Source organism: Strix uralensis, chromosome 5 (assembly GCF_047716275.1).
Source record: "Strix uralensis isolate ZFMK-TIS-50842 chromosome 5, bStrUra1, whole genome shotgun sequence".
Taxonomy (NCBI): Eukaryota; Metazoa; Chordata; class Aves; order Strigiformes; family Strigidae; genus Strix; species Strix uralensis.
Window position 1 is genome coordinate 78,262,086 of NC_133976.1, and position 15,479 is coordinate 78,277,564.

The 15,479-nt window shown below is 43.6% G+C and overlaps 1 protein-coding gene across 5 annotated transcripts in view; it reads left to right on the forward strand.

The window, feature by feature from the left end:
- The window catches only part of TBXAS1 (thromboxane A synthase 1), a 232,164-nt gene that overhangs the window by 211,987 nt on the left and 4,698 nt on the right, over positions 1 to 15,479 (forward strand). For all 5 annotated transcript variants that reach the window (XM_074871842.1, XM_074871843.1, XM_074871844.1 and 2 more), the window contains 2 exons: positions 9,574 to 9,662; positions 12,090 to 12,227. In XM_074871842.1, the coding sequence (XP_074727943.1) occupies positions 9,574 to 9,662; positions 12,090 to 12,227 (227 nt within the window). The remainder of the gene's footprint in view (positions 1 to 9,573; positions 9,663 to 12,089; positions 12,228 to 15,479) is intronic.

Below are 15,479 nucleotides of genomic sequence, written 5' to 3' on the forward strand. Positions count from 1 at the left end.
GCTTTTTATTCCCCTCACTCCTGCATGCTCATGAGGGCCAGTGGTTCAGTCCACGTGGAGGGGCTTCCTACCCACGGCAGTACGCAACGCCCCCCAAACGGCTGCACTTCCCAGGCTCCGTCCTCAGCTGGTGCAAATCGGTACAGTTCCTTTGACTCTGTGATTCAGGTCTGTGCTAAAGGAGACCACGAAAGATGTGGTCTCCTGAATTGAATGCTGTTCTTTATAGTCTCTTCTCCAATATGCATCTTTAAGCGTCAGAAGGACCCAGGTCTCATTTTTTCTTCTTGTCTTCTCTTCAGTTTTTGTGGATCACATGGACACTGATAATTGCAGAAGAATTCCACATAAAAAATTAAATTTTTGTTTTTACTTCCTGGGATTAAGGTCAGGTGGGCTCTCCTGGGGGTTGTCCCGGTGGAGTTTTTCCACTGGCCTTTTTTTGATTGGAAACATTCCCACAATTTGGGTACAGTTTGAGTGTCATTACAGAAGTCCAGTTGGCCCTCAAATAACCTACTGTGCCTATCAGTGTAATTGGGACCAAGTCATCATGTGAAGTAAATCATAAACAGATGGACAGCCGTGCCATGCTGCTCTGCAAAGAGTAGAGGAAAGCAAAGACACAAAACAGTGCCAGAACACGACACCATGATGGCTTCACTAAATCTAAGCGTGAACAGGCTTAGGGAAATTTCTGTGTTCCCAGATGGAGAAGAGATAGAGTAAGGGAAGAAAAGGAAAGAAATCCTTGAATAGGCGTCTGCCAGGATTCGTTGCAGACAGCTTTATCTGAATATCTAGAGAGGTTTGTCATAGGATAGTGTCATGGTAGCAGACACCCCTGCTCACAGCCAGCTCCCCACTGAGCTTGGGGTAGTGTGTTTTGGACTGGCATGTAGGTTTTTTTTCCTTGAAGAGCCTCTTCATGCGTTGGAGAGAGAAAACACAAAAGCTGTTTCAAGTGCTATCAAGTTTTTTCACATACCAATTGTAAATTGCTTTTTTGTACCCAAGGCAGTCAGCACTTTCCAGAGGGAGCAGAAGAGGAAAAGGTGTTGAATAGCTCTGGTCAGAAAATAAATTTTTCCCTTTTCTTTCTCCATTTTACATATTTCCAACTAAATTGTGAGAAGTTTCAACAGGAACAAACTTTTCTCTCATGCCTTGTAGAAAGGCCATATGCTAAGATTTGGAGCTAGGACTGGACATGGCTTTTACCTGTAGATTTTACATGTATTAGGTGTGCAGAGATCTACAGCATTAGGAGGTGCAGAAGTCTACAGCAAGGAATCGGAGCTTTGACACCAGAAAAGCTTTTTTACTTTCTGTACTTTTAGTACCATCAGTTTCTCAAGGACAGGCTGAGCCCTGAATTATGATCTTGGCAGCTAAAACCACACAAAGCTCCTTTGTGTTTAAGGCATATTTAGATGCCATGCAACAGATTTCTTTCTCTTTTGGTCATTTTCAGTCTCTGCATTTGGAGTAGTATTTGCCTATTTACTCACAGGAGTCATGCTGAGGCTGAAAAAAACCCAGGCTACTTATGAAGGTTCAAGTTGGTGGGTGCTTGACTTAAGGTTGTAATTGTTGGCCTCAGTCTTCAGCACCTCTGCTGGCCCCTTGTGTACAGGGAGGGAGTATTTACCAGGAGCACCTCACACATGCGTTTGGAAGATGACCAACTAATTAATGTTTGCTAAACGCATCTTGAGCCTCAGGGGAAAAACAACTATGGAAAGGCAAAGTTTTATTATTGTTGTACTGCACCTAATGTACATAAAATGTTTTCAAGGCATCAGGCACTACATAAATGTTGTATGGTATTAAAACTGACCTGCCCTTGTCGGAGCAAATAATAATTACGCTGAGTGATGGGAGAATCTTCCAGTTTCTTTGCTGTGAATGTTTGCCTGTTTACTAATTCAGAAATGGTCTCATCCAGCAACTGCTGAAGCCAATGACTTAAGCAGCCATTGGCTCAAGCCCATATTTAAGTATCTGCAGAAAGGTGAGTTACTGAAGTAATTTATTTTGTGTAAAGCTCTGCTCTCCTCATAGGTTGGACCATGCTCTCTAGGGTATATTTCCCCAAACTGCATGTCTGGTGCTGAGTCACCTCTCAGTCCGTAAGGCTGACAAGCATACAAGGCCATAGAGATGAAGAACGACCAAAGAGGACCTCACTATATAGCCCATGTGATAGCCTCTATTTGCAGCATGAAAATTCATGCTGATGCCTTTTAATATAAATGTAACGTGAGGAAATGAACATTTGATTAAACTAAACACACAGGCCTTTTATATGCAAGGCCCTAATTTAAAGCACTGTCACCTCCATACAGAGAATACCAGCTGGAGCAGGAATGATTAAATTAAATCATCTGGCTCTTATGTGATACCATGAATGTCTGCTGAGAGGGGAAGAAAATCCCTCCTCTTTATTCCTGTAGATCTCCAGCAACCACCAAGGGACACTTCTATAGCAGGAAGGATTAAGTCTTGCACGAACTTCAGTGCTTAATATGCTTTGGACTGGTGACATGCCCTTCGGACAGACCTACTCCAGTTTTATAATTCTCTTTCTCAGCCTTTTGGGCCTCTGGCAGTCCTTTCTCCTGTTTAATTTCCTCCTTGCCTCCCTCCCACTGGGATCCTTCACCATTCGGCATTTCTGCCACCCAAGTAGAAATTTTGATTGTGTCAGACAAGTGTAGAAAGAGAGACTTTCGAGCCTCGATGGGCTGAGGAGAGAACTGAGGAGGATTTCCTGGGGGCTGAGTATTTTTTAAGGAGGTGAGAAACGGGCAGTCTCTGTGCCTCTGGTGGGTTTAGCCTAATACAATGCATGGCCAGGGATTATATCACATCCAGAAATAGCTGGAGCGAGGCACACATTGCATAGTGGTAGGGAGCCACTTCTGGAGAGGAACTACTCTTCCCCACTAAAAAAAAAAAAAAAAAGTATAGTGAGGGTACTTGTGTATTAAAAGCTGCCAGGCTGGGCACTGTCAGCACACTGGGGACCTGCCCCCTCCTTTGTGACAGCAGAGCACCCCAGGCACCCAGTCTCACTCCCAGTTATTTATTCACTTTTTGTTTAAGGACACCCACTTCTCTTGGCATGGGAATCTGGGAATAGGTGGAGTTGACAAATTTACAAAACCGAGATTGAAACAGATTTTTTTTTTTCTCCTTTCTTTTCATTTGTAGCTTGCCTCATAAAGGATTTCCGTAGTGATTTTCTTCTCTTTTCCTGCCTATTTTTTTCCAGATCTTCTACCTGATGGCACTCATTCTGTTCTTGCTGATCACCATGTGTCAGTAGTAATGTAGGTGGAAGAGAATTTCTGACTGTTTTGGTTGCAGCTTTTGTGTTTATCTGTTTGGTTTTGGGACACTGTTCAGTTTCAGGAAGTATTTTTATCTCACAGGAGTTTCCTTGTGAACAGTGATGCTATGAAGACCTTGTTTTAGCACCATGAAAGCTACTGAAGGTAGTGCAGGTCTGTCTTCTGTCAGGAGCCGAAGTCTTTGATTCAAAAAGCAAAGTAACATTAAAGAGAGTTGACATTGGTGTAACCTTATACTTTCTGGCTCTTTCCCCAGCACTACTGGGTACACACTTAGAACCGCATTTTCCTCTCCCTTACACTGATACAACCCCAGGGAGCTGCGTGGATTTGCACCAAAGTACCGGAGGGAATTTGGCTGCAAGGTCTGCATGTAATGTGGTTATCAGTGTGTAACTGGGGTGCCAGCCTTTCCCACCACCTCTGAACTTAACCTGCGAATCAGCACCTGCCCCTGCCTGTGCTCATGCAACTTGCGACTCACGTGGCAGTGGACTTGGTGAGAGGGGAACGTGAAGGGTGGAGTTCGAGGAGGTGTGAGGGTGACTGGCAGGTGATTTGAACAAAAAGCTGTAATACTAAATTTGTTTGGCACACATGGTCTTTAGGAGGAGCCGGGAGGAGTTTGTTTGAGATGTCTGAAGCACTGAGTGCTGTTGTAGCTTGGGAAGTGCCTCAATGAGCAAAGTAACCAAGGAACCAAACCCAATGAGCATCCACCAAGGGTGGGGGTGAGAACCTGTATGCTGCATTTCTATTTGAATGACAGCCCAAGCAAATGAGGGAGGTGGCAGGTAATCCACATGCAATAACAAAATAAAGGGAAGGCTTGGGAGTAGATGTTTTGGATAGACTTTGCTTGCTTCTGGAGAAAGAGGCATGACAGGATGTAGCTGAGGACTTGCTTTAGTGTTCATTTTTGGGAGCATGTGAGAAGGCACAACACTGCTGGTAAGGCTTTAGTGCTACCAAGGCGTGCTGTAAGGATTCAAGAGGAGAGGTGCTAGGCAGCTCTGGAAGCCTCTTGCTGCTGCATCTTAATCTGGAAATCAGGCTTGTTGTTCTATTTTTTGTTCCTTAACCTTGCTCTCAATTCTGTAGTCAAGAATTATAGCTTCTTTGCTAGAAGATACCCTTCTGTAGTCCTCTGTCACTGGAAATGGCCAACAGACACTTAGTGATTTTAGGTAGGCTCTTCTCTATCTTAAAGCAGTGTATCTTAAAGGCAACACCTTCTGCCATGACCTGCCTCCTGGGGTGAGTGGGACTCAGGAACTTCAGGATCCTGTTTCCCCAGCGTCAAGGGCTGGTTCTGCCTGGTGCCATGCCTCAGAGAGACGTCTCACTCACTTGGCAGGTGCAGGCTGGACCACAGGCAGCAGAGAGAAAGATTTTACAATAAATATCACATGAGGACTACATTAAGCATTTTTTTAGTATTTGGTCCAAGTTCTGAGGATAAAGCCAAGAAATTTTACTTCATCAACTTTGTCCCTGTTTCACTGCCTGACATTGTAGGGAGGTTTTAGTTTGGTGCTTTACAGGTAGTCCAACACGTTGTTGTGGAGGTAGTAAAACACGAGGTAAGCTTTCTTTAAGGAAGTTAAAGATAGGTGCCTGTTGAACCATCCCAGCCCTGTTTTTTCTTTGATCTACATTTTGAGTGCTGTCCCATCTCTAATGTTTCCTTTCCTGATATGGTTGTTAGCAAGGTTGTCATGGGGCAACCCTAACTTGACATAGCATCCTTGCATTTCTTCCCCCTCTCCCAGGCTGAGCATGGCATACAGGCTCTGGTTCTGTTAGGGGACGAGCAGCTCCTAGAGGTGACCAAAGAGAGGTCAAAACCCCAGGCAGATTCTTTGATCTATCAGCAGCTTTTGATCCATTTGTTCAAGAAACATTATTGACCTGTTTGTGAATCCTAGCTATGGCTACGGTCTGAATAGCTCTTTTGGCAATTTGAAAGGGGGGTGGGTGAGAGTCACTGGGGATGATGCTGGCTTGTTTTTGATTCACCGCCTCCTATCCTATTGCTATCCAAAGTCTACATTTTGGGGAAGAGCCAATGTGGGCTGTGTAGCTATGCATACACAGATAACTCAAGGATCTGCATCTGCACTTAAGCAGATCTGCATGTCATCTCTCTGACATGGACTTTGTCACAGTCATACCTGCCCATGAGGCATTTGATTTGGATTGCAGTTTCTCAGAAACCACAGCCGGTTCAGTCTCAGGCCATGACTCAGCAGCGCTAGTTATGAGGAATGTGGTCTCTGCAGCCTTTGCTGCTTCCAAATTGATTTCAGGTGCATGCCACACTGTCAGCTACAGAAAATTTTCTCTGATTTTTTTTCATTTCTGGCTGCTGAGCACCACCAGACCATGACCAATAGGATAAGTGGAAATCTCTTATTCAGTGATGTGTACTTGCATTACTATTCCCAAAACAGAGGTGGTAGAGAAGGATCTGTGCCTCAATCATCAGCTACTTTGGGGAAAAGTTAGTATCTCGTCTTAAACTGTCTTTGAAGATGGGTTCATGCTGGACGTTGTATGGAAGCAACTGAGGTGCAGGCATATGTTCCCTTCTGCTGACTTGGCTGTGGTGACGCTAACCACAGCCAGCAAAGAGGAGCGAGCAACTGGGAACAGTAACATCTCAAACTGCAGCAGAAAGATTGGCCAGACCTCTCCTGTCAGCACTTGGATTCCCTTGGTGTTCATTGAGGAATTAAAAGTTAACTGAGGGTGGTGGCAAAAAATAGGTTTGCCTGCCTAGGAAATGCTAAAGCCGATACTGAAAAGCAGAGGTGGATCTGAAGGCAGTTATCTCTCTTGGAATTTATATGTGGCTTAAAACACGTATCATCCTGGTAGCACATAGACAATTTTATAATCATTGCTGGTATTTCACCTCAGAGTACTCTCTGGGGTGAAGAGTTAATTTCCCACCTTTTTCTAAGGGATAGAGGCCTGGGATTTGCTGTCAGTCATAAGGGAGAGTTTGTGGCCGAGCTGGATGCTTTCTGGACCTCAGAAGTGCTTGAATGGTCTGGGATGGGTGAGGGTGTACCAGCACACCTCCGGAAATCAAACGGGGCAAACATGCATGCAGAGAAAGGCCACAAGATGTTACATGGCCATTTCACCTCCACGTCAACAGGAAAAGACACTACGAGACTGTGCAAAGCATAAGACAGACTGCTGTGCAAAGCAGTGGCTGCAAAATTAAAATATAGGATGTTTTATTACATGCGATGTGGTACCTCCTTTCTGCCCCCACATCTCTTTTTACAGAAAGGAATCTCTTAATGAAAAAACACCCAATCTTGAGTAAGAGGCAATGTAGACTTTTTATTTGCAGGGGGTTAAAGTGGTATCTTTGCACAACACCACCCCCCACCCCAGAAAACCTGCCAGCAGTTGAAAGATTTCAGGGACATTTAGGGAGAAAAGCATATTTAAGTTCCTTTGAAATGTGCTTGGCTAAAGGAATATTTTGAAGAGAGGGAGTGGAAAAACAAATGGAAAATATTTTCTTTGAAAGGGAAAAAAAAGCAACAAACTGTCCTTCCTAAATAGAGATACTTGGCTGGTGTGTACTTTACACAGCCATAGGTCAGACCTTGCAAACAACTACTAAATTAGGTCCAGCTACTTTGATGCTAAAAGCATGGAAGTGCCAATAATTAAGTTGCATCAGATGTAGGAAATGACTGATGTGTCTGCCGTGCTCACGATAGCAGAGTTCACTGTGCTGCCATTTAACCGACCCCTTTTTCTTTATGTAAGCAAAAAGAATTTTCTTCTAAGGAAAATCAGCTGGTTTTGCACCTTTGTTTTGTTTTCTGAACTGCTAATCCCTGAAGGTATAGAAGCTATTCGAAAGAGCAAATCAAAGCTCCCATAATTTAGTGTTATATTATTTGTTGATGTATGGTTTGATTTAGTGGCTACTTATTATATCAGGTTACCGTATAATTATCTTAATTATTGACTCCAGAAGTAAGTAGAGGGATTATGAGAGAGACAGGAAGGCCCAGTGGAAAGAGCATGGCTCGGAGAATCGAACACATCACAGTGTGCTCTTGGCTCCACCACTCATTTACTCTGAGCCTGAACTCTTCCCTCAGTCACCCTGGCCAGGAAATCAGGAGGGATTGCAGGGACAGGACTCAGGTGCTGACCCAGGATGCAGAGATGCAGAATATCAGTATAAAAAGGACAGAGGAAAGTTCTGAAAGCGAGATGTAAAATTAGCAGAAAAAAAATGAATAAACAGCACAGCATGCATTTGCATCAAAGAGTGGACCACTGTGTGGTCATGGAGAAGGGTAGTTTTGCCACGAAGACCTGAAATGATCAGAGTTCATTTCCAGCCTCTGCTACTGATTTCCCGTGCAAAATCAGGTAGCCCTCAGATCCCTTTCTGAAAAATAAGGACGATAAAAATCATCCTTCTGTCTTTGGTTTTAGCTATTCAAATTATTGGAGCACAGCTCTTCATACCATGGTTCTCATGACATTGCAGCCATTTGTGGCTTTTAGTCTCCTAGTCCTTTGTCTGATAACCATCGACCTAAGCCAAAGGTTTCAGTTAGTAGGCACTACTGCAATATAAAAGCGACATTGAAAGGCTGTCAGTGCAGTCTGTACTTCCTGTATTGGTAATATTTGACATATACTGACAAAATACTTCATCTATTGACAAGCTGAGTTGCATCTTTTTCCCTAAGAGAGGAGCAGACACACTGGTTCTGTTCAGCCTGTACAAATTACTTTTTCTGGTTTTGCTTTTCTTTCGTGAGCCAAAAAATGGGAATAATAGAATGTATCTATTTCCTTCCTAGAAAAGATCAGTTAATGTGAAATGGTGCATGGTGGCTTAGTGCTGAATAAGTGGGATACCCTAATCCAGCAAGGTGTCCTCATTCTATTGTACGCCTTTTCTGCATACCATCTGGAGTTGTTCTCTGCTTAGTATTTTCAGTATGTACCATATGTTTTTGCATGAAAATTCAATAAAATATGCATTATACATGAAAAGTGCTGTAGTAAATAAAGGAAGGATGGAATCCAGTCCCCTTTGTGAACGGCAGGGGCCCCAAATCTTCATAAAAGGTTTAGTCTAGTCTGACGTAGGTGCTTTTCTCTAATTTACTCTGTGTCAGTCTTTAGGAGATGCTCTAATTTAAAACAAAACTCTGCTTTCCAGATGGGGTTATTAGATGTACTTTGGCTGCCCTCTGCTGAGAGCACTGAATAAGACAGGGAAAATGTCCTTTTTCCGAGGAAGGTAACAGTGGGAAAAATTCTCTTTTCGTCCATGTGCTCAGTTGTGTCACTGCTGCTGGTGGTTGTCCGCGGTTTGGTGTCTCTCCCTGTCTGTTTGCTGCCCGTCAGAGGGCAAAGTCTTCTGAGCTACAGCCTTGTTTGGGTTTTAGTGCCCACCAGTCGTTGTCAAGGGCCGGGTGGTTTTGCAGACTTACGAAACTGTGGGCTCAGGCATTGCCCGCCATGCAAAATTAAGCAGCATTACACAAGGAGTGGCCACGGGAGGAAACAGGCTTCTCTTCCCAGGCACTATCACAGCCCTGCCAGGTGAGATTTGAGCTGTACCTCAGCCCCCTCTACTTGGCAGAGCAGCTCGCTCTTGCGTGCCATTCCTCATCAGGCTGCTGGTTTCTTCCAGTGCCATCTCTCACCCCTCTGCAGGTGTCACAGCACTAGCACTTTGTTTTATTTCTATAACTGGGAAAGGGCAAAGGGTTTGCTCTAACATCAGCAAGAGTAACTGAAGAACTTTCTGTTCCTTGTGGACAGAGTGCTCCTGGTCTGCCACGCTCTTTGGTTTGGGATGAGACAAGGGTCCTGTGCAGATTTTAGTGCACGTATAAAACAATAGCTCTGTTGTAGCTATTAATGCCCTCTCTAATGCCCTGTTTTTAATACTTCCTAGCAAGTTGATTTATTATTATATCTTCAGCTGGGCTGCGCACCAAAGCATTTTGATGGTGAAAGGAATGTTATACACACATTTAATTACTGCCCACATTTTTGTATAATTTTATCATTTACTGTTTTAGATGAGACATGGAGTTCTTCTACAGGAAAAATGCCCAGTAAAAAATAGATGATTTAAAAGCTAATCTGAGATGAGTTTGGCACTTAAATGTGAGAAAATGTAATTGTTCCTTTCTTCCTGCCTTTTCAGATGGTCCCTGATTACCAAAATGTACAAGAACTCCCTTATCTGGAGATGGTGATTGCAGAGACATTGCGCATGTACCCACCTGCATTCAGGTATCTTTCCCCCCCCCCCCCTTCTGATTCCACAGGGTAGATCCCTAGCTTTATAAAATGGAAATCTGCTGTTGGAACACCAATGTGCCCTTGGTCTCTGTGCCAACATCAATACTGCTTGTGCATTTGAAAGAAATAATGTGGCCTGTTGAAGGAAAACTGGCTAATACTGGTATTTCTAAAGCAGTTTTTTACAACAGATTGGCCAAGATTGCTTCCTTGCCGTTCTTCACATCCCCCAAGGTTAGAGGATGGAGCCTTTTTGCAGCAGGACTGGCCTTAGAAAGCCAGATGCTGCTGCTTCCATATGCCTTGGGCTTTGGGGATACAGAGCAAAGACCTACCCTGGCCTGTTGGTCATTAAGGCCCTGATCTGTAGAAGGGTTGCACATTCCGAAAGCTGTATTTTACATGTGTGTTTAACTTGGACCCCTCCTGTTTTGCACTTAGTACGGTGTTATATTAATATAGCTAAGCTAATGGCTACATCCATTAAATTTTGAAAGTTCTGCCCCAATTCACACAAGACTAATTTACTAAGTTATACCGATGAACTGAAAACAAGGAGGAAAGAAATTAGAAAGCTGTTTGATTGTCGAATTTTCAAGTTATCACAAGCATAAATGCAAATGTTAAGAATGTTAAGTGGTCAGCCAGTTGCACTGCTGCTTGTGAAGCCAGAGGAAAAATTCAGACGGCTGGAAAGGAACCAAAGATGAGCTTGCTGTGAGAGCCTTTGAAAAATTTACCCCATGACTGCGAGCACCTTCAAATAAAAAAGCTTAAAATCATATTCTCTTTTATGTGTTCACAAAGATCAGAAGTCAAGATTTTTCCATGGACATCTGCAGGATTGTTCAGAGAGTAAATGTCAAACCTCTTTGCTCTTGGATGAGATGACTGGTCTTTACTATGTTATACATGGTATACAAGTGGAAATTGTTTTGCCAGTTAAAGCGTCAGGGATCTTTGGCTTTCAGCTGAAACACTGGGAAGCAATCAATGTTTGTCAGATGGGACGTAGAACGAGAATGGAGCAAAGTTGTTCTGAAGTTTTAGTTGGCATTGTCGGTGGTGTTCCTTGATCTGGCTTTTACTCTGATGGATGTGGAATGTATAGGACAGCCCAGTGCCTCGGAAAGATGCTGGTTGCCTATGACAAGGATAATGCTGAGTTAGGGGAAAATTCAGTAACAGCCAAGCTTGTTATAAAATGAGTTGGGTTTTTTCTTTTAAAAAATGAACTTACTAGCCAGAGAACTTTCTTCCCCAGAACTCATGTTTCCACTATCACCAAATTCATGTAAGGATGAGAAGAATGGCTTGTCAATGTGTTTTTTAGCATGCCAGTGTTTTGTTCCAGGTTCGGAGCCTCTGTTGTTTATTTGCCTGTGAGAAAGAGAGATATGGGTGACAGCGAGGAAAGAAAGTGTTTCTGTAATGATACCAGACTGACAGCCCTGAAACTGAAATCTTTGTTCAACTTTTTAGGCGCAGCACAGGGAGTGGCAAAGGGAGCTCCTGCACATTGTCTTGCCCCTGTGATCCCAGCTGGTGCTGGGGAATAGCTCCTAGGCTGCGATAGCAGGGCACCTGCCTGGGTCTGGGCGGGTTTGGGGTCTGTAGCAACCACCCAAGCACCAAAAGATCTAGATCAGGATCTGCCACCACACATGCACACCCACACATCATTTTTTACAAGGTTTACAGACCCAAGCTCAGCTTTGACAGGTGGCTTTTCTCAGCCTTCTTGTCACGATGAGGTCCCTAAGGACAGTCCTGCTCTGTCACCTGTCACCACAGGGTGGGAGGAAACTGGAGAGTTTTGTTGCTAACGTCATGCCTATCTTTGATGAGTGTACGTGAAATGCAGTTTTTCAAGGCTTGTGAATTGGTTGTATTTTTGTAGCAGCAGCAGAACACTTACCCCTAATATTAAAATCATCCCTTGCTAAGTTTCAGGTGCTGTCCCTACATGAGGGAGCTTCTCAAATAAACAAATTCAAAACTGTATTTGATATAATTTTTTCCTGAAAGCAAACCAACATGCTATTTCTGCCTGTTATTAGAGATGACTGATGCATTTCATCTGCAGTTTTCATAAAAAATGAGTCTATAGCCAATGTTAGCAGCAAAATTGCAGTTTAACAGTTAATGTTTTGGAAAACTATAAGCAACCAGAAATGCTTTACTGTGAAAAGGGCAAAAGTTAGCCAGCTGGGTTGGAGCTGTGTGCTTCTAGGTGAAGATGATTGTAACCTGAGAAGACACTAGCATCAGCAACGGTTGCTGTATTTATCTACTGGGAAAGTGTTACTCCCAAAATTGCAGGGTCAGTCCAGCTGAAGAGATTGACTTTTATGGTTCCCTCCTGCTGTGTTTTTACCTTTATTAATCATCTGGGATACATGACACTTGCTGTTGCAGGTTCACTCGGGAAGCAGCTGAAGACTGCATAGTGCTGGGGCAGCGTATTCCAGCTGGGGCTGTCATTGAAACTGCAGTTGGACATCTCCACCACAACCCTGAGTTCTGGCCAGAGCCTGAGAAGTTCATGCCTGAGAGGTGCGTGGAGCAATGCTTTCCATTCTTAGGTTGAAGTCCTTATTTGGGCCTGTTTAGATCAAAGGCCTGCCTTAAATGCTGTTTCATGCGTTAGGTTGAGCACAGGACTTCAGCCTGTCCAGTGGAGACACCAGATCCTGCTGCTCATTTGTAGCCACAGTCAGCCACTATTCACCCAAAGCAGCATTTCCGCCAAGAGAAGCGTAGTTTAATTTAGATCAAAAATATGTTTCTTCTACCAAATTAGACAAGTGGTGATAGTGGCATATCCCACAGAGGGTGTGAGGTTTGGTCAAGGTTGAAATGTGACGCAGGTTTTCAGACCCATTTCCAAATCAGATCCTGCAAATAGTGTTGCACCTCTGGATGCAGAAATTCTGAAGTGAGATAGTCTATTCATTGGTGTGGAGGTACCCAGGAAACTCGTCCAACTCCTGGCTGGTTTAGAGCAGCCTTTTCACCTGAAATCTTGTTATGATGTGAGTACTCTGTGAGTGGGGAACCTATCCCATCTCCCACTGGGAATTTGCTCTCTGTCCATAAGTTAGGACTCTGGGTTCTTAGCTCTGCTTGGCAAGACATACTTTCACATTGAGCATTTATTCTCTTCAACTGTGGGGGCACTGTCAAGTTGTGGTTTTGTACCCTGCCCTACCTTACAGATGCTGAGTTGAGCTTACAGGGAGAGTTTCAGCTGATGTGGTGCTGTGGGGAAGCACAATTTAGTTTCGTGGGCAGCTATATTTTAAGCTGTTCTGTGGGTAGCTGCATTTTATGTTGAAAAGTCTACTAAGAAAAAAGGTGCATGCTCCCCAAACAACTGGATGTGGGGCAGGCAGCCCAGAACCATCTTTGCCAGTAAGACAACACATGTATGGTGTAGGTGGATTTGCCCAATGCTCCTTCTGGAACAAATCTTGGCATATGCTCTATCAGGCACCTTAGGCCATGAAGAAGAGCAGTGCCAGGGTTACAGAAGCCCAGAGCTTTTGTTGGGGAGGAATCTTAGCAATAACTGGAAGTCTGGGGTTTTTTTTTAGCAACACTTATCTACAAATGCTGTCTTAATTGTTTATTCACCACTTTAACAGTAGTATAAAAGTGCATTACAGGGTAAAACAGATAGTGGGGGCTGCAGCCCCCTTGACTCATACGGTGCTGTTTGTTATGAGTCTGAGATAAATTCCCTTTTGAAATTTCCCTGAGGAATGAAGCATAATTGCTAACACTCTCCCCAGCTTGTATAAGTTGGTAATGTTAGTAAGAATTATAAAATAAGAGCTTAACAAAAAATAAATTCAGCTACAGTCTTTTTTCCCCTAATATTTCGTTTTGAACTCTGCCTCAGGAATAATACAAGGGAGACTTTAAATTTAGCAGAATGATATATGGAGGTGAACAAGGCAAGAATTGCATTAACCTGTTTGCATGGGATATGCAACAGTGCTCAGTACATGAGTTAATGGTCCTTCAGTCTCAAATTAGGGGTTGGTATAGTGCTTTCTGCAGTAGTATCCCAATCTTATTTAGGATGTCTAAGCATGGGGATGGGCTTAGTGGAAACACACATTATTTTTTCTCAAACTTCAAAATAGACTGTATTACCTCTCATCTCCTTCTACCCTGCATGAGTTCTCTGGGCCGTAGCAGTCTAAAGTTCTTGTAAACTGTATCCAAACAGATGAGAGATTTTCAGGGATGACCCTATACGTGAAGGACAGAGCCTTTATCCACATACAGGACTGGAAAAGTAGTTTTGTACTACCAGAACAGCTCCAAATACCTTATGACATGGGAGGACTATGTAGATTTCCAGGGTAATGCCATCACTGTAAAAGTTTGCTTGTTTTAAAGAACCACTCTGATCAGTGAGTGACTCAGCACAGGCCAGAATGAGCCTCACCTTGTTGATTATGCATTGGCCCTAATAACTTGTACTGACTCAGATGCTGTACTCTTGTCTGTACATATTCTGTCCAGTATACATCCATCTTTGCAGATGTTGTGTTGTGGTTTAACCCCAGCTGGCAGCTAAGCACCTCACAGCCTCTCGCTCACTCCCCCCTGGTGGGATGGGGAAGAGAATCGGAAGGGTAAAAGTGAGAAAACTCATGGGTTGAGATAAAGGCAGTTTACTAGATAAAGGAAAAGCTGTGTGCACACGCAAAGCAAACCAAGGAATTCATTCACCGCTTCCCATCAGCAGGCCATTGGTTCAGCCATCTCCAGGAAAGCAGGGCTCCATCATGCATAGTGGTTACTTGGGAAGACAAACGCCATCACTCCAAACAGCCCCCCTTCTGTCTTCTTCCCCCAGCTTTATATGCTGAGCATGATGCCATATGGTATGGAATATCCCTGTGGTCAGTTGGGGTCAGCTGTCCTGGGTGTGTCTCCTCCCAACTCCTTGTGCACTCCCAGCCTACTTGCTGGTGGGTTGGTGTGAGAAGCAGAAAAGCCCTTGACTCTGTGTAAGCACTGCTCAGCAGTAATGAAAACATTTCTGTATTATTAACACTGTTTTCAGCACAAATCCAGAACTTAGCCCCATACTAGCTACTATGAAGAAAATTAACTCTATCCCAGCCAAAACCAGCACATGTTGGCAAACAGATTTAACTTTTTTCCTTTGGACTGCTGTTCAAATAGGAATTTTGTTTCCTTCGTTAAGGGGGGAAAAGAAAAGAAAAAAAGAAAAAAGAGGCTCATTTCTAATGGGTTGATCAAGTATTTTAAAGCCAGCTAGTTAATGCAGATCTGCATTCAGACTGCCACATTAATCAGTCTTTCCAACTGGGCTGAGGTACTTCAGCTCTAAGAACAGATCTGTCTGCAATTTCAATGTTTCCCAACTGGGAACCTGGTCTCTTTGGGCCAAGAGCAGAAAGAAGGGCTGTACTGAATTGTAATAACTGTCTTCCATGGCCTGTCCAATCCCTTGAGATTTCATCTCCCCTTGCAAGCTTCAAAGAGAAATTCTCGTTGTTCTGCATCTGCAGCACACAGCAGGGAAGCGCTGTTGCTAATTCTAGTTAGTTCACATTGCAGCCCATTAGTTTCCTCTTAGCTGTAATCTCTCCCTCATACATGCAAAGCTCTACACAGCTAGCATGTCTGCACCTGAAGTTATCATTCTTCTGAGTATGGTCATCAAATGAAGGCAATTCATTAAAGATAGATTGGAAGTAATACTAATGTCTGTCTGTCCTCTCCTGGAATCACCAGCTGACAAAGGCTGATGGCCATAAGACA